Genomic DNA, 21530 nt, shown 5'->3' on the forward strand with positions numbered 1-21530 from the left:
CGAGACAGATTCAAGAAAGAGACTGAGAGAACAAGACAAAAGAGACATTCGAAGAGAATTAGAAGCAGAGAGGCAGATTATCTGAGATGAAATATATCTGTACAATGCAATACTAACATTGCATCTAATAATGTTATCGTAAGGGTCATCGTTGGCACAGCTGCCTTCCAATATCCTCCTCCCAAAAAATGAAAGTGCCACATGAAATATGTTCAAGGTTCTATCAGCTGCATCATTTGTTTCATCTTCATGAAACACAACTGTCTCATCTAGATCATCAAATTGACTTAAGACATATTTTTCTTTTCATTACCTGTAGTTTGAATGGCTGAGGATTTTATTAATTTATGGAGAAAAGGGCTGAGAAAGGTTTTCCCTTAGTGTTAACTGTGTGTGTGTGTGTGTGTGTGTGTGTGTGTGTGTGTGTGTGTGTGTGTGTGTGTGTGTGTGTGTGTGTGTGTGTGCAGCGTCTGAGGCGGAGTCTCCACCCTGGTCTTCTGAGGAGGATCTCCTCCACGTGGACCACCACCACCTCCGCCACAGGCCTGCCCACCATTGAGCCTGGCCCTGTCCGAAGGGACCGCAGCGCCAGCATCAAACCCTACCATGAAGCACTCGCCTGCAGGTACCTGAGCTACAGATGATAAACCGATGTCTCATTCTTCTCTCAGCATCCTATCCTCAGAAACTTACTTTTACTTGTGCTTCAGTTGCAGATTTAGCAAATGCAGTCTAATTTCTTACATTATTTTTTGCCTGCCGTATTATTTTTTCCTCCCCAGAGGAAGGGGAAAAAAGTTTGGATTTTCAGTATACTAATTAGGTGCTACTGTGCAACATTCTACCATAGTTATACATAACTATGGTTATACATAATAAGGTAGTTATACATAACTATGGTGCAAATCCTTTAAGGAGGACTCCTACAATGGCGAGCACAGTATGACGCATCACTCTGAGGGTTTAGAGGTTTATTCCCAGCAGTGTGGCTGTAGTTATACCAAAGACAGCTTGAGTGAACAGTAATGGCGCAGCAGTACGGAAGAGGATGTGTGTGCATGGGAGCCAGAATGGAAATATGCCCCACGGGCGAACGCATTAACCTGAATAACTAAGACACACAAAACCTCTCTGCACGCTGAGCTGAAGATAGCATGAGACTCAGGCTACACAGAAGTATCACGGTTCAGAAGTAGATATGCATGCAGGAGATATCATATTTATGTTGTTTTATTTTTTATATATACTGTCAATGCAAGAAAATCATAAATCAGTACAACCACATATATTTACATGTATTTTCCATTATTACTATTATTATTATTATTATTATTATTATTATTATTATTATATATCAGTATTGCCTTACAACAACAATCATAACACATTATAAAGCATCTTGTAATGACTTACAAGGTCAAGTGTCATATAAATTCATAATTGCTGCTCACTGAAATTCATCTTGCTCATGCTCAGGATCATAGTTTATTATAATTCCCATAGACATTTCAATAATTATTGCAATGCATTATACTGTGATTATCTGTTACTCTAAGTAGTGACTGTGTTTTTAATTAAAGTAAAAATGTATTAGACTGTTTCTTTAGGGTGGGGATTGTTGTGGGATATAGAGAAGGTTGCAAGATATGTGTCAGTATTGATGAGCGTTTGTGAGCTTTCATGGGTGTGTGTGTGTGTGTGTGCGGGCATGAAAGCATGTCTTTTTGTGCTGGGGTTTATGCTTGGCTGCATTTTGTTTTGTGTAAGCTGTTGAGAAAATCTGGCCTGGTTGCTCCATTGTGTCCTGACAGGACTAATGCAGATGCAGTGAATTAGTAGAAATGTCAAGACGCGACAGGCCCATATTGTTGAAAACCCAACAAACAACAAATAACTTCTGCTATTTTATGTTTAGCCAGTAAATCACATTGATGCATTTAAACTAGAATAAACACAATTTATTAGAATGGTTACGATTACTAAATGAAACATTTCAGCATAATTTGCTGTGCTCAGTGCAGAGATTGCATTCCTTTCAATTACTTTGTGATTACCGTGACGTTATGTTTGGATTATTTTCGAACACTTTTATGAATTTCAAAAGGCTGCAGATCACTGGAGATTCAACTTGAAAATGTTCAGCTGTGCGTGTTCGTGTGTACTTGAATATGAGTTATTGTGCACACAATGTTTTTGTGATGTGGATGCACAAGCAGTACCAGACAGCACATGCTCCCTGTCTTTAAAATATTAAGCATCTCTCAACAAGAAAGAGTCTCTCCGTTTTTCATCTACCTTATTCAGTTCCTCCCCTGTGGAGTTTGTGTCATAGGCATGAAAGTGTTGAGATGAAGATCAGCGTTAGTCTGTAAATACAGAGGCCTCTGGGCGTCTCTGTGCTGCCAAGCGGCGCCACGGATGCTCGTCATGTGCCAAATACTAGGACCTAGTACATGGTGCAGGTTTGTGTATATGTGTGTACGTGTTGTTGTAGTTAGTTTGTTTAATTTTCGCAATAACTTTTGTTCTAAACTAAAGCTTGAGCTCAATTATTCATGTGAAAAAAACTTCAGAAAGCCTCGTCTGATGCCTGACTCAAAGACCTGCTGAACAGTCTGCATGGATTCAAACAAAAATAGATATCCTTTGTGTTGTTCGGCTGCATTTGTTTGAAAGTGTATGTGCAGACATACAGAAGAACAATTGATGTATCTTGTTTCTTGTTTACTGTATTTAAGGCTAGTGTGAGGACATATTTTATTCTAATAAATAAAGTTTATCAATGTCAGACGAATACATCTCACAAGCTTATTTTCCACTACAATTTCATTTCTGCAACTGGAGATTTAAATCAGCTCGCTCACGTACATACTGGACCAGTTAGTGAACCTTTAGATAAAAACTAACTCACTGCTGTGCAATGAGGCATGACTCTGCTACTGCATGGCCTATTTCCCACCTTAGATAAAGTGAGAAATTATTTTTGGGTGGGTAGTTTTGCAGAAATTTGATGTTTCCAGAAGAGTTGCCATGTTTTTTTGGGGGGGAAATTAGGGGCAGGGAAAATTAGAAGCAAAGACCAATCACAGTGATTGGCATGTGATAAGTTTATCCAATCAGCATAAGGATGATACTGGCTCATTGCATGAAGTATAGTTTGTATAGCTTGCACTCCAAACTACTTGAAGTGATATCTGTCTGAAGGTAATTCACCCAGTTGAAGAGGCCAGCCTACCATTAATTGTATATTGCAAAGTATTTTTGGTCGTGAGGAGATTTGTTATTGATTATAGCTGCACTGTAAAACTGAACTGGTCCCGTAAAAACATGTGGCTCCTGTCTTCCAAGGGGAGTGTTTAAGCCAAGCTATCTGAAGAAACATGCTAACGAGCAGTCAGATAATCCAAGCTCATGGTACATGTATAGACACATCAACAGTATTATCTCAGTTTATGTTCCTTATCCGATACTTATGTAGTGTTCGAGTCAAATATTAGGTGCAGTTTGGGCTTTTTACCTTATTGTCAGTACAATACTTACATATAGTAGAAGGTCCTCTTTCTAAATGTCCCCTGCAAACTTAGTACATTCTTTGCTGACCACTAAGAAAGCACATTACTTGCGGATTCTGAAGGTTCAGGGGAGATGATTCATCATCACTCAACACTCTGCAGACAGCTTTCCACACACAAGTCTTTATATTCAACTGACCACAACGTCTTCTTTGAATTGTAGAAATACTTTAGAAAGAGCTCCTGGTGACGTGTGACATCCTCATACTAATACAAACTCGTACTAATGAAGCAGCACTTTTAGAATCGGTTAAATTCTGCGTTTAAAATTATTTATCAATATCTGTCACTGAACAACTCAATATAAAGTTAAATAATGTCAAGAAAACGTTCAACAAGGTTTCAAACTTTTTAAATAGCTTCAATCCTAGAGGAGTCTTCAATAGACATTATTACTTAACTATCACATTGTGTATCTGCTGGTTGATAAAAATCAAGTGGTTTGGTTGTATTCTCTCATAAACAATCAATACATAACACACTTGCTCAAATATTTGCACGACAAAAATGTGATACATGGAGATGCAGAGACAAAAATAAAAATAAAACAAACCAATAATTGCACAATACACGTACAAGGTGTCATCCATGCAATTGAGACCTGAATGTTAAATTGCCGTAGTAGAATAGATTAATTATAGAAAACGGATATAAAAGTCTACTTCTGTTGACTACAGTATATCCAACCTTCAGTTCTAAATTTGTATTGTTTACTGCACTTCAAAAAGTGATCTGCACACTGTTTTGTCTTGCGTCTTGAGCCCTCCAAAGGCCGGTGTGGGCTGCGTCTTTCAGGGACCTGCTTGGGTCTGTTTGCACAATGACAGTGTGATACTTGAACACGTTCTGTAAATGTAAGCACGCTGAGCAGCTTCTGTACACAAAGCCCTGTCACCTGGTCTTAAAGCTCAGCCCGGCCCAGCAGCAGGCCCCAGCTATGGCCACTTATGGTGGTGTGAGTATAAACAAACACCTGGGCCTCTCCCCAGTCACCGCAAGCTCACAATTAACACACACACACACACACACACACACACACACACACACACACACACACACACACACACACACACACACTGTCACAGCTGCTTCTTCTGGCAGGGGCTATACAGACACAATTGGAGAGAACAGAGAGTCTCTGGGTTTGGTTGACTGCAACTGAGAGGGCTCTCTTCGGAGTAACACTCACATTTTGGTTGAGGCGTTTGGATCTTTTCCAGAAAAAGAGAGCTGGTTAAGGATTCCGCGACGAGCTAAACCTAAACAGGGCCAGTGCCTTCTGACGACTACTTGACGTTTTTTTGAGTTAAAACGGTGGCGGTTTGAAGAGCAATCGGCAACCTGCCAACACATCATCTCTCCAGTGGGCTTTCACACAACAATCAAGTTTTGTGAAGTAGTACGGAGTGTTTTTTGTGATTTATGTACTTTAACCTGTATTTGTTATGCCTTTTGAGAGCTGGCCAGGACACAGTGACATCTACATGTATTCACAGATCAAACAAACAACCAATAATCATTTATGATATGTAATGAGTCCCATCAGAAAAGTTAGAAGCAGAGTTGGTTGGGTGAAGCCGAGAGAACCCATGGAGGGGAGAAAATGAGCACATGGCTTCAATTGCCTTCTCTCTGCTCCATCATCAAATCTGTACAATCTTAATTAGGACATTAGGCTTCTTTTTTTCCATCATGTCAGCTTTCAGTGACGTGCGTTGTTGAGACGGAATAACGCCGACTTCAAAGCTACAATATCATTCTTTTTTAATCACACAGACCCGGTAAAAAAAGGGCCCGATTGAATACTTTCCATTTCCTGACCCCCGGCCACTGGGCTCTTATCTTCTTCACGTCATCTGGCTTGAGAGTTGCTAGATTACTGGAAGCAGAAATAATGGCTGCTGTGTTTATCCTGGCTAGGACACTGTCTGTTTGGGCTCTGAATCAAAGGTAATCTGTCAACCTGCTGAGAGTGGTTGAGTATAAAATCTGGGAGTAAACTGTAGCGGATAGGGGAGCGGGCAGAGGCCAGTTGGAGCTTATTGCATGGCTCAAAACTATTCAGGTAAGCAACATGGCAAACGCAGACAATGTTGCAATTCATACAGTATTTCCTATTGCAGGATAATTAACTCGACGAAGGTTCATTCTGGAGAATGCCAAGGTGCTTTTGAGAACAGAGTCATTTTCTACTTCAGAGAAAAACTTGATTGTTGGCAATTCATCTTAAGCGTATTAACATTTGTTAAAATGATGTGTACAGCAAGACACCACATTTGATCTTTGACCTTTAGTGTGTCCTACACATAATGTTTATATACTAGAAATTGTCTACAACACAAAAGCACATTTTGAATTAAAACGTAAATTAGGTTTTATATCATTATAATGAGGAAATGTTTAATTTACTTTATAAAATTATCTGCAAAGTCACAAAAGGATTTCAAAGAATTTATCTAGAGCTGAGATCAATTAATTCGTCAATCGACAAATATTTTCATGCCAGATATCAACTCTATAATGCTTCTCAAAGGTGAATATTTTCTGTGAATAATTAAGAATGTAAGCATTTTGGCCCTGTTGGTATGTTGTACAGACAATTGGAAAATTTTAGACACTTTATAGACCAAACAATTAATGGATTAATTCAATAAATAATTGGCAGATTAATTTATAATACAATAGTATAATAGGTAGTTGCAGCCCTTAATGTATAAGATTGATTGACAAATGTTTTTCATTTGGTAAATTTGGTGACGACTTGTAGAAACAACATCATAATTCATGTTTTGTTGGTTGCAAAGAAAAACTATGTTGTTTTGGTTAAAGAATGAATAACTTCATACTGACTTGCAGCACAAGAGAGGACATGTTTTCTTGTGTGTTTGTTGTCTAAATCTAACCACACAACAGGATGCAGCTTGTTTCCTTGACCGAAAGCAAACACATTTGCAGACAGCAGTTAAGACAGCAGTTATCAGGGAAAATACATTATTTTCTTTGAGCCAGGGTTGAAACCAAAGCAACTGTTGTCTTGGTACTGTAGGTACATCTCACTGGGACATTGAAATGACTGTAACTATCTGCTGTAACTACTCCTCAGAAGAGGTTCTGTGACAAAAGCAGAGTCACTCGATACATGACTGACAGATTCCTCGAGTGAAGGCGGCCGACTTTCTTATTTACATTCAGTGCCGAAGGCTCAATGTCAGTAGCTGAGGTTATTCTGCTACATTAGCAGAATATGAAGAGTGTCTGCCAGTTCTTCAACTTTCATTAAAAGTAAACCTTTTAAGCCGAGCGCTGCTGCCTGCCCAGACCCCCCTGACAATAATGTACTTACTGTTCGCCCGCCAAACTATCAAACTATTTTATATTCCACACCTGCTAGGCATTACACACAGTGGTCCAACCTGGCCACGCAAACACAACAGAACTGCCTTTGTTGGGGCCTCAGGGCCATTAGGCCGGGTGGGTATGACTCAAAACCGCTCAAGAAACAATTTATCAGAAGGAGATAGACACACTACGGGACTTTGTGCTCCCTGTGACACCATGCTCTAACGGCAGACATTTCCTGCCCCAAAAAGGCAGGTTTTACAACATTTAGAGAGAGGTATTTTAATTGGAAACACCTAAATGTACAGTTTGACAGTGGCCTTAGTGGAGAAACATGGAAAAGCTGTTGAGAGCAGCTCGGGGGGCTAACACTGATTTGTCTAAAAGCTCAAAGAGGGTGGGCTCGATTTCTTGTGAATCATTTATAACAGCGCAACTGTTTCGAATTTGTTTGTTTGTTTATTCTCATTACACTGTGTTAATGTGTGCATCCATTACGTTCATTAATGAGTATTTGTCTTGACGCATCTGTACAGCATTGGTTCATGTGGGGACAGCACAGTAGGAATCCCATTATATTTGTTTTTCGATGTCTTCTGTCGACTGGTGAGACATCAAAGACAGATGTAGTGTATGGCGTTATTCCCAATTCTTTGGCGCAGCTACAGACGGCAAAGGCTTGCTCATTTTGCTCTGTACAAGCAAACGCACATGTACAGAACCAGTCTGCATATGCACGTTTATATTTTCACATTTTATGTTGATTTTGGTTTTTAATCATCTGTTCTGCCAGGCAAAACCAACAATGCAGAAGTCTGATAACCACCAATTTTTTTTCAGGAATTTCATCTCATCCTACAAAAACGTCATTACTGATTCTAGCATTTGATGTGCAGATCTTTTAGTGCACATTTAGATGCAATATGTCTCAGAAGTAGATCAAATTGATCCAGAAAATGTGTTGTTTTTTGACATTTAGCAGTCTTACATGTGTAGTCTCATAGCATTGACGTTAGACATAATTTAAATTGATTGATTATGACATACACAGCACCAGCTGCAAATACAACAGGGAACGTCAAATATAACGTTTCCCTTTCATGCACTTTATCTCCAACCTGTCAAACCTCTCTTGTCTACAGCTGTGGGAGACCATACATCAGACTGAGCCATGGGGAGGGTTCTATAGACAAGGGAGACAGGATACCACGGTCAGGTATGCTCTCAGTCTTCTTCATCCCTGTCACTGCCTCCACTATCTCCAAGCAGCAACGTTAGCACGTTATGCTTTATCTCCTCTGAGACTGTCTGCACCCATTACAATGTGCTGATATAGGAGTCTAATATATACAGTAAAGCAAAAAAAGGCCTGTCCCAAACTGAACTGCTGCATGAAAGCCTCAAAATCAAATTCCATCCCAAGTATTACTTTTGTTGTGTTGTTACAGGAAACATATAAATAATTCCATTGTATCCTGTTGGTTCTCCATACATACATAGATGTTGCAATGTCAAATCAATAATTTAAAGATGATTATAATTTAAAGGTGACTGTCAGATGTTGGTGTCAATCCATTATAGTCACAGGGTAACAGATTATTTAACATTCACCATTGCACAAATATTCAATAGGCAGTCAGTTTGCAAATATTCAATAGGCAATCAGCAATGAAATATAAACCAGTTTTTCTGACGATACGCAGTCAGACTTTTGCGACCTGACATATATTTTAAATCAGAGGCTTGGCAGCAGTCACTGAGATGGTAAATGGACCCATATAGCGCTTTCCTAGTCTTCCGACCACTCAAACACTACATGACATCATTCACCCACTGATGAGAGGAGCTACATCAGGATTATCAACCATTCAGCCACCGTAGGTGCAGCTACGGGAGCAATTTGGGGTTAAGTGTCTTGCTCAAGGACACATTGACATGATCTAGCGGAGCCGGGGATCGAACTGCCGATCCTCTTATTGAAGGACGACCCTGCTCACCACTGAGCCACAGTCCCAATGAACAAGAGCACCCACCATCTCTGGGAGTTTGAGAATTGCAGAATATAACCAGCTATAACAAAGTGGGATTATATGAAGGGGATTTGACCAGAAAAGTAAAAGCCTGACGATATGCATCAGTTTATCAGTTTCCTCTCGGCCGCAGTGTGACATCTCTTTGTTTTTGTCTTTTACTAGCAGAGGACCAAGTGATGGTGTCATCAGACTATGAAAGCACCCACGAAGCCAACCACAGTGACAGCAGTGATGTAGCACACACAGAGGAGGACACGGAGGAAGGAAAAAACCCTGCCCAGAATGTCATCCTCCACCCACTAATACCTCCCGAGGTAACGACTGCTCTTACAGTACAACTCTGTTATTGAAACACAACAAACCTGCAATCATATTGTCATATTAGAACATACATTATTAACATTGTATCTATTTGTCTCACCACTTTTCTTCACTTGCCACAGGACAAACCAATTCTGGCTCCAGAGCCGTTAGTTATGGAGGATTTAGAGCCTTTGACGAGTCAGCTAAATAATTGGAACTTCCCCATCTTCAATTTGATGGAGAAGACCAATGGGAAATGTGGACGGATCCTCAGTCAGGTGAGCACATCTGGGAACACCAATGGCCAGAGGTCAATAAATCTATTGATTATTTGCATAAGGATGGAGACATTTCCAGCAATAAAATGCTTGAAAGTAATACAAACTATTGAGTAACATTATGTGTATTTTGCATTTATAAATGTATAGACTAGTCTCGAATTGCAGAGATGATTATACCCCTCTTAACTGTGATGTAATGATTATCCAAGTTGTAAAATGTTCACAAACTCTCTTTCAGGTCTCCTACAGGCTCTTTGAAGACACTGGCCTGTTTGAGACCTTCAAGATCCCTGTAAATGAATTCATGAACTACTTCCACGCCCTTGAGAATGGCTACAGAGACATACCATGTAAGCTCCGTCCTCATGTTTTTGAGTTTCCTTCATTTTCCCTCTAATCTTGTTTGCAGCTGTAACAATGAAACCAGCCACTAGAGGGGAATGTCATACCGTCATATATGACTGTTTGCATCCTTTATGTTGTTACAGGAAAAATAAGCAGCGTAACAGTGCCCCCTGGTGGGGAAGATAACGCAGACAGACTTTTTAAAATGTATTTTCTGACCCAGATCACAACCGGGTCCACGCCACAGATGTGCTTCATGCCGTCTGGTACCTCACCACACAGGCTGTGCCTGGTCTGCCCAGCCTCATCACGGACCACGGCTCTGCCAGTGACTCAGGTGTGTCCATTAGTACATACATGCAGACATGTGTGTGTCCTGGAGGGGGAGCTGGTGTGTATGTGAATCGATCCCTCAACAACAGTGTGCTATAAGTTGTCGCATTAGAACACATGAGCTCCGCATACCTTTTTGTCGAGTTTTCTAACTTTTGTTAAGCCATGTATTATCACAAAGACTGTCGATATGTAGGCCAGACTTTTTATTTATATTTTCCCATCGGCCTGCAGCTTCACTGTGAGCCATCTCATTAATGTCGAAGCATCAAACCTGCAGGAGTGTGTGTTCTTATCCTACTCACAGTTTGTCTTATCTTACCCAGGCTTTTGGCACTTGCAGATACGTACCAACCACTATTTGAAGTCTAGAACACCATGAAATTGCAGGAAGATTAGAGTTCCCTCTCACCCATATTTCCATAACCTCATTTGTATGCCTTACTAGGGCCATCCCTTTGATCCACATATAAGTGAATTTGAATGTTCACGTTTGTGTTACTGCGTGTGTGAGGGTGTGTGTGTAGGGGCTCCAGAGTGTGTGTATATTTAGGCATGTGCACATGAAAGTACATTGTGTGTTTTTGTAAATTCTGCCACCCTGCTCTTCAACCTCCTCTCCTTGTCTGCTCCCCTGTGGCTAGACTCCGACAGTGGAATAACACACAGTCACATGGGCTTCCTGGTTTCAAAGACCTACACTGTGTCAGAAGATGGTTACGGCTGCCTGTCAGGCCTCATACCGGCTCTGGAGCTCATGGCCCTTTATGTGGCCGCTGCAATGCATGACTACGACCACCCCGGGCGGACCAATGCTTTCCTCGTGGCCACCAGCGCCCCACAGGTACCCGTGCTATTCAGCCAAGAGAACGGCATCTGATTAGGAGGAAAGTCAGTCGACGTCCAATTGCTTGATTTACTGTTTCACATTGACTGATTCTTTGGAATCAACAAGATGATCATTTGATTGCCGATTTTCTTCCACTTTGTCTATTTCACTGCCAAACTGCACTGGCGAGTCATCGATCTTTAAATACAATCAGACAATCACCATTTACAATAGCTCCCCGTGACTGGTCAGCAATTGACAAGCAATGAGGAGGAAATGTCAGTGTTGGATTTGTAAAGAGTATTTTCTGTCCAGACATACGTCCTAAATGTCGGTAAACATGCCATCATACTACTGAAAGATTGTTTATCTATCAGAGGGTAGCAATGCAGTGCAGTGGCTCTATTAATCTTGACAATATACTAACACACTAAACACACACTCATCCAGCCTCTTAAGTATTGTATGTGCGGGATTGCTGGATTCACATACATTAATATCTATACTTGTTCATGTAAATGTAAAGTTTTTGTGTGTTTGCAGGCAGTGCTCTACAACGATCGATCCGTCCTGGAAAACCACCACGCTGCCTCAGCCTGGAACCTCTTCATGTCGCGGCCAGAGTACAACTTTCTCGTCAACCTGAACCACGGGGAGTTCAAGCGCTTCCGTTTCCTGGTCATTGAGGCCATATTGGCCACTGATCTGAAGAAGCACTTTGACTTCCTTGCTGAATTCAACGCGAAGGTAGTTCTAGAATCAATTGTTTGACATTAAATATTCAAAAGATGTGACTTTTAGGTCTGAAGAGTATACAAATGTAGTGATTCAATCCTATGAGAATGTTAAGTTGACAACAACATAAACTTCAAAATGTCTTGGATTTTTATTGACTTTTGATTTAAGTAATTTGGGGGTTTGGGATTATAGGTCAACGCTTTGAATCCCTTTCCTCTTATAGTAAAAGTATACTTATGAGTTGCTATTTTATTTAGTTGTCTTTGGAAACTCGGCTGAATGAGAAATTTCCTGGACCAACTTTAAATTGTTGCAGTATTATTCAGCATTGTGAGTCCAAAGTATGAGAGGTGCTTGTCGTATACATTCATACCTCAAGCTCTTTTAATATTCAAAAAATAAATATTTATTGAAAAGGAAATGTCCAGTGGTTTTCGAAGAATAGGTCTGTTTGTGCAGAACATTGCAGCACTTGGAGTATGTTCAGCTCAAGTTAACGACACAAAGCGCCCTGCAGCTTTTCAAGAACTGGAGACAGAATGTTGGCTTTGGATTTGAGCTTTTTCCATGTTGAGTATTAGTACCATGCTTGATGGCCAGGGCCTGTTAGCTGGCGCGCAGCTTGCTGGCAAAAGTAACAGCAATGTCTCTCACTGCTCGGCTCTTCCTCGAAGCAAATTAGCTTTCTGTGAAGTACCCGTCAAGTTTCTCACTTGATATCGTCAGCTTCCTGAATTATTAGGTGAGAATGATAAGACTGCTGCTCCCTCTTCAGATCTCAAGCTCATTTAGCATGAAATAACAAATTAATTCAAACAGTGTTTTTATTAATTTAAGTGTTAACCTCATGGGTTTGAGAGCTACCGCGTAGAAATAAGTTAATAATAAAATATGTCACAGATATAGTTCAGGGAACTGCATAATTGGTTATATCTTACCCAAACTATGAGTGGTCATAACGTATTTAAGGCATAGTAATGAAAACCTATTAACTTTATCAGGAACAAGTTTGTTCATGTGACTCATAACAGGAGTGAGAGGTACAACTTTGAGACATTAAAATGATTACACAATCTTTGAACACATTCATTACATTAAGATAATATCACATGCTGACAACATATTTGAGTATTTAAATGTAAAAATGTCTGTCTGTTGATCCCCTAGGTGGGGGATGATCCGTCCACGGGTATTGATTGGTCTAATGAGAACGACAGGTTGCTGGTCTGCCAGATGTGCATTAAACTGGCGGACATCAATGGGCCTCTGAAGTGCAAGGACCTGCATCTGCAGTGGACCGAGGGCATCGTCAACGAGTTCTATGAACAGGTGTGTGGGCCGTCTCCGATGGGAACTTAGACCGTGTTTGTATTTGTTCACCATTGCTCTTGGTGACATGTTCCTTCATTACTATTAAGACCATTTTAAGTCAATCTCACATACAGTACACTGTTCTGGTGCCTTAAATACTCACTAGCCCACCACATTATTTGCTATTTATTGTTCAATTAAAGTGTATTATGAAAGAAATGTAAGTATTTGTGATGTTGTTGTTGTTTAAGATGTATCTTGTAGAAAGAAATGAGCAAAACAAAAAAAATTTAGTTTTATCTTTTCATGGGATTTGTTTCACAAAAATAAAGAGCATTGCCAACCTTATCCTTTCAGCACCACACCTAAATGCCTTATCTTAATCTTAACATGCCTATCCTACCCATAATTCTAACTTTAACACTGAAACAACCTCTAAACCTTCCCTTTAGTCGGATCCCTAACCAACCAGAATTCCCTTAATGTAAATATAATAAATGTCCTCATTCTTCAGACGTGAACATATAACTGGTGAGACACAAAAATGTATTCCCATTAAATAAATATATTTAAAATAGTCTCCCGGGCTGTGTTTTAGAAATTAATTCTGTCTCGTCTCAAACCCATAGAAGCAAGTACAGAAACTGAAATACAGTCCTCCCCTGTTTATGTTTTCCTCTATGTAGACTTTGGACTTCAAGCTTGATTGATTTTTCTCCCTTTAATTAATTTTTTTTATTAAATCTTTCTGACATATTGAGATAGATAAGGCAGCGCTCCACCTGATAACTGTTATTCTGTGAGGTGCTTTCATAATTCAATGGCAAGATTGATGCATCTGTTCAGTTATGTATTCTACTTTTGCCTTATTCATTTACATGTTATTTACATAAGATGTGGAAACAGTAGAGAAAAGTAAAGGTCTCTTGTAGTTTGGGCTTTATTGTCAGTGTAATAAAATAGTGTGTAATTGTGGCCTCAGGTGGAATATACTTTCAGTGACCACCTTGTTAGGTAAACCTGATACATATATTGCAATTCACAGCTCTGTCATAACTTTTACCTTGACTTAGTTCATCATGTTCAGTTCTTGTTGTTTACCAAATTCAGGTATATGTTCATTACTGAGGTCATAGTTTGAGGTGGTTTTGTAATGGACTGTATTACTGTATATTGTGTTTGTGTTATGCAGTTTATTATACAGTCTAGTACAACACTACTACTAACTATGACTACAATGTTAAACGTTTAAATTAAATTAATACAGGTGTACCTAATAAAGTGGCCACAGTGCTGCTATAATCAACTGAATCTAAGGCTACCCCCAGTGACCTTTGTTACAGTACAGTAAGCTCCTATGTACCCTGCTGGTTCAGATAGGTGACTCAATCTGCTTGTTACGAGCCTCTCTGAAGTCTATGGGGACTCACAGATGAAGAAATGCTCTTCAGGGACAATCATTTTAGGGCTGCTAGATGTGGTGACACACGCCAGCTGGCCAGGCAAGAAGCCTGTGATTACACTGACCTCCTTGAGAGTCAAACAACCTTAAAGAAAAGGGCCAAAGCAAGACAACTCCTCCTCAATACAGAACATGTTCAGGCATACATACAAAGCACACACACCATCAAACACTTTGTCATGGAGCTCCAGAAAACATGTCGACAGAGCCTTGAGGATAAGATTTGTTTGCCATGCTGACAGAATCTCTGAAGTTGATTAAGATGTGTGAACTGGGTGTCTTGAATCTGTATGAATGTTTGGGCTTACAGGGCTTTACATGTTGCATACACCGAATGTCCTACTCCCAAATATGAGCAGTCTTGTATTTATTTGGATAGCTTCGGGAGAACTGCCCACTGTATTCATACCACTGTTTCTGAAACATATCTTATAGAGATAGCTTTCCTTGCAATGCTTCTGAAATCTACCCATCTGTTTGGGATGTCGACATGGTGGCGGCTGGATCTCAGAGCTCCACCCCTTCTTTTACGTACGTTCACCTGTCAAGATATTCCAACAAGTCGGAGATCCATTTTAGATCCCTTCTTTTGATGACTCTCATTGTACCTAACATGAAAAGCACACTGTTCTGTGGGAACAAAAGCATGCTACTGTAAAGTGTATGAGATGGCACTTGAGGTCAGTTCCCAAGGAAACCAGGAAACCTCTCAATAGCTGTTGTTTATTGCCTCCACAGCCTTCCCACTATTTTCTATATTCTTTGGGCCTTTGTGTGATTGACTTTCATGGATGCGTTTGATTCATTTCTATGCCCAGCTTTAGAAGGGACATATTATGCTTGTTTCTACTAGAACATGTTACATTCAGCCTTTTTCTAAACCCGCACATATCAATTCCCCTGCTAGGCAACAGCTTGGGGTCCATGTTAACGTCCTGTTTGCTGATGTCATTCACATACACTGCAACCGGAAATAAACCGGGCCATATTTAGAACATTTGCATTTAAAACTGTGAAATGGTTTAAAAAATCCTGACGACTTGTTTAAAGGCACAGTTTTTAAATACGGGCTGTGTGTATTTCGCCATCGTTTGAGCGTTTTGATATACTTTCACTGTAATAAAATGTACTTATAACATTTTAAGTTTTAAATTATAAAATGAAAAAGATATACATTATATTATTTTGTACTACCTTTATATGTTTTAAGAGCTGACAGTGCCTCAAATCATTTCCTTTGGTTTCAATTCTCTGATGCAGTTGGCACTAACTGTCCCATTCTTATTCTGATTGTGAAAACAATAATTCGATAGACGTTGGCTTGACATCTTTCTCACGTATGAATTAAATTACTTTTGTATGTTGAAAGGTGAATCATGCCATGTCTTACTGTGGGTCATGTAGGGTGACGAGGAGTCCAGCCAGGGCCTCCCGGTCAGCCCCTTCATGGACCGAGCGGCACCCCAGTTGGCCAAACTCCAGGAATCGTTCATCACGCACATTGTGGGACCGCTGTGCAACTCCTACGATTCAGCCAGCCTCATGCCTGGACGATGGGTGGAGCCCAACCCAGAGGAAGAGGAGCCAGAGATAACTGAGAATGAGGAGGACGAGGAGGAAGACGAGGAGGACGAGGAGGAGGAGGATACTGCAGAGGAAGACACGTCCACCAGCTCAGAAGCATCACGTAAGAACTACCGTCTAAAACAAAGCTATAAACCTGGAGTAGTCCTGCAAGCCTAAACAGGAAGTGATCAGAGACTCGTTATAGGGACTTGTTTATACAATAGGATATTCTGAAGGACATTAAACAGTGGTTTCTCATGTGAACGATGGGAAATAAATTTAGCGGATTTTTGTATCTTAAAAAACATTGCAACATTAGATTACAAAGCCTCCGATCAGAATACTGTATGTTATCAATAACAACTCATTGGAAAGCCAAAGGGAAGTGTAGCCTTTAGTAAGCTTCTAAACCAGCCTGGGAGAAGCACTGTGCATGTTGTAGTGCGTATTTCTACAACATATCAGTCCCCCACCCCCAGTTTTAATATTTCATTAAATACAGAAACAGAGAACAAAGACATCTTAAATGTCTGTAAGAGTTATGAGTGATACTGGCTGAGCCATTTGGACCTGCTTTAGTGTGATTGTTCAGCCTCGGTCAAAAAGGTCACAGTCTGACTGCGAGACCAATGACTTGAAGCCAGAGACGGTTGGTTTGCTTGCTGATGAATGGCTGCAACTGTTAGTTACTTTTCCATTCGTACAATGTGTAAAATCAGTCGTAAAAAAAATAATGAACCAAGCTATTTTCTTTTCAGAGAAAGGAACATCCAAGAAGAGAAGGAAAGTCTTCTGCCAGATCACCCACCACCTGCTGGAGAACCACGAGATGTGGAAGAAGGTGATCGCAGAGGAGGCCCAGAAACAGGGCCAAGGAGCAGAATCTGTCCATTTAAACAATGTAGCCGAGCCAATCCTGGCTATTCACGAGGAGGAAGAGGAGCCAGGCAGCCGAGAGGAGCTAGTAGAAGGAGAGGATCCCGAGGAGGGGGTGGAGGAACCCGAGTGGCCCGTTTCTCTGCAGGAGGACTCTCAACCTCCAGTGGAACTAGCGGAGGGGGACCCACAGTGAAACAGCCAATTGGAAATATGGCGCCAGTCAGGGCAAGGACGTGAAGAAATATTTCTTGTTTTCTTATCCTATCAACTGACTCCTGTCTTTGCCAGCACTTCACTTAGACACAACACTGTAGATGTTTGGGAAATGTGTGCCTATACAGAAAGAAAAAAAAACAGGGTGGGAAAATTTGTGCTTTACACATTTTATCTGAATATCTGATTTCACCAAACAGTTAAAGGAGCTTTCCATTTTGCAATACAGGATTATTTGTGTACTTTGGGATACAGACTCTTTTGCTACTGTCAAGAGAAGAGGAAAACTGCTTGCACAGACCTCAACCCAATGTGGTAACACAGGACTGCAGACATTTGCTGCCAATTTATACATAGTTATTTTCTGAATGCAATTATATATAGATATCACAGTTACTTGTACTTGTGTTTCGATTTTAGCAAGAGTTTTTGAGGTCTCACATGGGCCATAATATGTTTTCTTTTTCTATATATATATATATATGGATTATAAAGGGAGTCAATCAAATGAGGAACATTGGCGTATCTTTTATTCCTTTCAACTTCTGCCAAAATGAATGCCTCACCCATAGGATTTTGCATATGAAATCAAATGATAGCACTTTTTTGTCTTACATTTGTTGCCAAATTAAGTACTTTATACAATTTGGTGTAGCCATATTACTTTATGGTCGGAGACTCGAGGCTCTTTACACTCTGTATTTGTGTGCGTGCGTGTGTGTCTGCATGTTTAAATTAGTGTGCTCAAATGCACAATCCTTCTGCAGAGGACATAGATAGATCCAGCAGATTTATTCGTGCCATCTCAAATGTAGTACAGAGGTCTGCACTGACAAGGCAACAGAGGGGGAGTTGGAAAGTAATCTGTGCTGAATACAAAACCAAAAAGGGAATACAGTACACAGAACATATAGTAATACTACCAAAGTGTGAAGGGACAAAAAACTGCATTATTAAAACACAAAGAAGCAGAAACATAATCTATTCAACAAAAGTCACTAAAATGAAGGAGATGTAAAATCCTATAACGCTCTTTGAAGATGGCCATAGGTAGACTAACTAATACACTGTCCTACAACTTCTTTTGTCTTTTTTTTTGTGTGCAATTTTTGACTATCTGACTATGTATTTGGACTCAGTGTGCTGTATTTTAGTCTTTATTTACTGGTTCTCATGATGTAAAAAAAACTGCAAATGATGCTGATCTTTAACCCTCAGGAAAAACTCAACTGTTGAAATTCAAAGTAAACATCTGTATCACCTGTGAGGACAGTAAGTTACAGTTACGGTTACAAATATGCAGGGATCGTAAGCTAGTTTTAAATATGCTCATAGAAGGCCGAGAGCCTTTATGCCACAACCCCTTTCACTATTATAACATATTTGCCTCTAAACACCGTGCATCGTTCGGAATTCTTCTCCTGGCACCTCAGGGAGACATTCATTCTCTCAGAGTTACAAGCAGACAGTCCTTCTGCAAGTGAAAGTCCAATCTAATAGATCAAATCCATTGCTATACAATATACAGAGGGAAGTCAAGGTTGATAAAAGTGTGTTGGTGCAAGACTGACAGCTACAATTATCTGAGGCTAAATTCTGAAGCTGTTTGATGCCAGTAGAACATATTTATCTTAATGAAATAGATATGTATCGCAGTAAAAGTTACATTTTCAGTAATGGCCAAGACGATGGCGATGTCCATTACAGTATGTCTTATTTACCATTTACTCTTTGAAACATCAAGTTTGTCATTTGGATTTTCTCCCAATGTTCCGTCTCTCGTACTTTCCCAACATGGCCCTAAAATGTTGTGTCCCATCACTTTTTTTATGACGGACAATAATTGCATTGGTAGCACAGTGTGATTATATTCAGAGATGACATTCTCTACCTTTAATGCAAATCTTGGGGTCATAATTTTCTTATTGCTTCACAATCACTGTGATAATATACAAAGGTAGTGAGTATGTCAGCTGTAGCAATCGTCACTCCAGACATTCAATTGGTGAAATCAATGAAACAAAGAGAAAGTGCTCTCCAAGAGTTGTTAACAACATTGACTGACTTGAGGTCACATGATATCCCCTACTGTCAACCAAGAAAAAGCCACAAGTTAAACCAATTAAATAACCAACTACACAGTAGCTGGAGTAGGATGCAAAATGTCACTGAAGAATATCCCACTTTGCTTAAAGTAAATAATTCACATTCACATAGAAAAGTGTTTGAGAGACCATAAGTAGATCTTAAATTGAACAAGTAAAGTGCTTTCCACTGAGTTGGCAGGTCAACTTTCTGTCACACATGAGTGCAGTGAGGCAATATGTTATGAATTATCCACTGCTAATCTTGACGAGTTCTGATGACCTACATGCACATTTTAATTTCTTGTGCGCTGGTTTCTCATCTCATGCTGTACCACATCTCTCCTCCATAATCTCCTTTCTTTAAACTGATCCATAAAAGGCTGCACGTCACACAAGTTAACCTGTGGACAGAATATGAGAGAGCTTTCCCGTGATGTAAATTACAACGGGTGTCGAGCTCCGTGTCCTTGTATCCGGCATTGGCACGCTCTTAATATCACCCAATGTTCCCAACTGAGGTGAACAGCGTACTACATCCGTGATGGCCCGTTAACTGCTGCCCTGACGCTGCTCTCTGCTGCAGTGTCAAGGGGAGGACGACCAACTCAGGAACTGCAGCTTTTAGGCCAAACTAGTTGAATAGGATTGGTTGACCCACTGATTAGAAATGCATTCGACAGAGAATCAGATCCACTGAATCAGACCTTTTCTTTGTTGTGGTCTTTGATGATCATGTGTCGCCTCACTCATTGTATCTTATATACAAAAAGCCTCCCGTGTTCTCGATGTTGCCTGCAATTCCTCCCTAATGAGCTATAATCATCATGACATAGACAATAAATACATTTTATTCAGCATCTTGAAAAACCTGATTAGATCAAATAAACAATGTTATATTGGCAAGCAATTCAATACAACAAAGACTTCTTTGTTAAAGTGGTCCAGAATTATAAATATATATAATTACATCAACTTAAACGGTTTAAACATTTTGCTTTGTGAATGTATAAATAACGTATACAGTGTGTGTGTGTGTGTGTGTGTGTGTGTGTGTGTGTGTGTGTGTGTGTGTGTGTGTGTGTGTGTGTGAGTGAGTGTGTGAGAAAGAGAGAGCAAGATAATGTGTGTGTGTGTGTGTGTGTGTGTGTATCTGTGTTTGTTCTACCATCCGCCTCTAATGTGACTTTATTTGGCTAGCGTTTACTGTTGAGTAGTGGCTCACTCACAAAGTAGAGGTGGTGATACAATGAAGGGCAAAGTGATGCAGAAAGTAATACTTCAATTCTTCTCAGATGCTCAGAGGAAATCTGTATTTACAGAAGGACCGATAGCATATTTCTCCTAGTGCTTCCTCTTTGATCTGCCAAGTGCTCAGTGTGCAGATCAGAGATCCTCACCGGCATCAGTGGTCGAGCATTCATCCCACGTCGCTCATCTTTAAAGGGGATGAGATTCTGACCACTGTGTTAGTTTGTTGGTGGTCTCTCTCATTTATAGCGATGCATTTTGTCCCGTGTCACATCAGTCTGAAGTCAATACTTTGCGTTTGAACTGCTACCGCTAAGTGTATTTTTTGTGTCTTAATTGGTTTTATTTCATTGACATATACTTATTCACACATGAAGCATTATTGTAACCATGGGAACCAAACAAGTTTTACGATTATGTATAACGAAATGAGATGAGTATTTTTATATAGTTGACACATGATTAAATAATTGCTTTCTTCTCACTAGTACCTTGCACTTATCACATGTACTAAAACTTACACAAGTAAGAATATGTCCAAATACACAGTATTTGTGAAAGTAAAATAATTTTCTTGCAGGTTGACGCTCCATTTTGTACAATATACATATATGCTGTACAGTAGAGAAATTTTAAAACTACAAAAACTCTTTTAGATATACATTATTTATTTTTACCATTTTGTAATTTAGACACTATACTGTAGCTTCAATATTGCCAGACTTACTGGAAGTGCCTATATTGGTATTATGTATCATACAGTGAATATATTTGAAGATCATTAGAAGTTGTCACAAACTGAACCATGTGGATGTTGTAATGTGAATACATTGAATTACAAGACTATAATTTCTGTGGTATCCCCGCGTCTGTGTTGTGTTTATTTGTCATCTTTGACTTGTGTTTAGAATTGAAATCTACATGACATCATTTCTTTTGAAGATGTTATGCTTCATCAAGACCATCTTGGTGCTCGAACACAGTTTGAGTC

The 21530-nt window shown here is 39.9% G+C and overlaps 1 protein-coding gene across 1 annotated transcript in view; it reads left to right on the forward strand.

Annotated features, from left to right (window-relative positions):
• Nucleotides 1–17184, forward strand: part of LOC306741969 (cGMP-inhibited 3',5'-cyclic phosphodiesterase 3A-like) — a gene marked incomplete at both ends in the record, with an annotated part of 64043 nt that extends 46859 nt beyond the window's left edge. Inside the window, 11 exons of the mRNA XM_079224305.1 lie at nucleotides 468–625; nucleotides 8054–8127; nucleotides 9107–9258; nucleotides 9388–9525; nucleotides 9767–9878; nucleotides 10097–10210; nucleotides 10851–11050; nucleotides 11579–11782; nucleotides 12941–13102; nucleotides 15951–16233; nucleotides 16871–17184. Of these exons, the coding sequence (XP_079080431.1) occupies nucleotides 468–625; nucleotides 8054–8127; nucleotides 9107–9258; nucleotides 9388–9525; nucleotides 9767–9878; nucleotides 10097–10210; nucleotides 10851–11050; nucleotides 11579–11782; nucleotides 12941–13102; nucleotides 15951–16233; nucleotides 16871–17184 (1911 nt within the window). The remainder of the gene's footprint in view (nucleotides 1–467; nucleotides 626–8053; nucleotides 8128–9106; nucleotides 9259–9387; nucleotides 9526–9766; nucleotides 9879–10096; nucleotides 10211–10850; nucleotides 11051–11578; nucleotides 11783–12940; nucleotides 13103–15950; nucleotides 16234–16870) is intronic.
• Between the last annotated feature and the right edge of the window lie 4346 nt (nucleotides 17185–21530).

The sequence above is a fragment of the Taurulus bubalis genome (genome assembly GCF_910589615.1).
Source record: "Taurulus bubalis genome assembly, chromosome: 9".
Lineage (NCBI taxonomy): Eukaryota > Metazoa > Chordata > Actinopteri > Perciformes > Cottidae > Taurulus > Taurulus bubalis.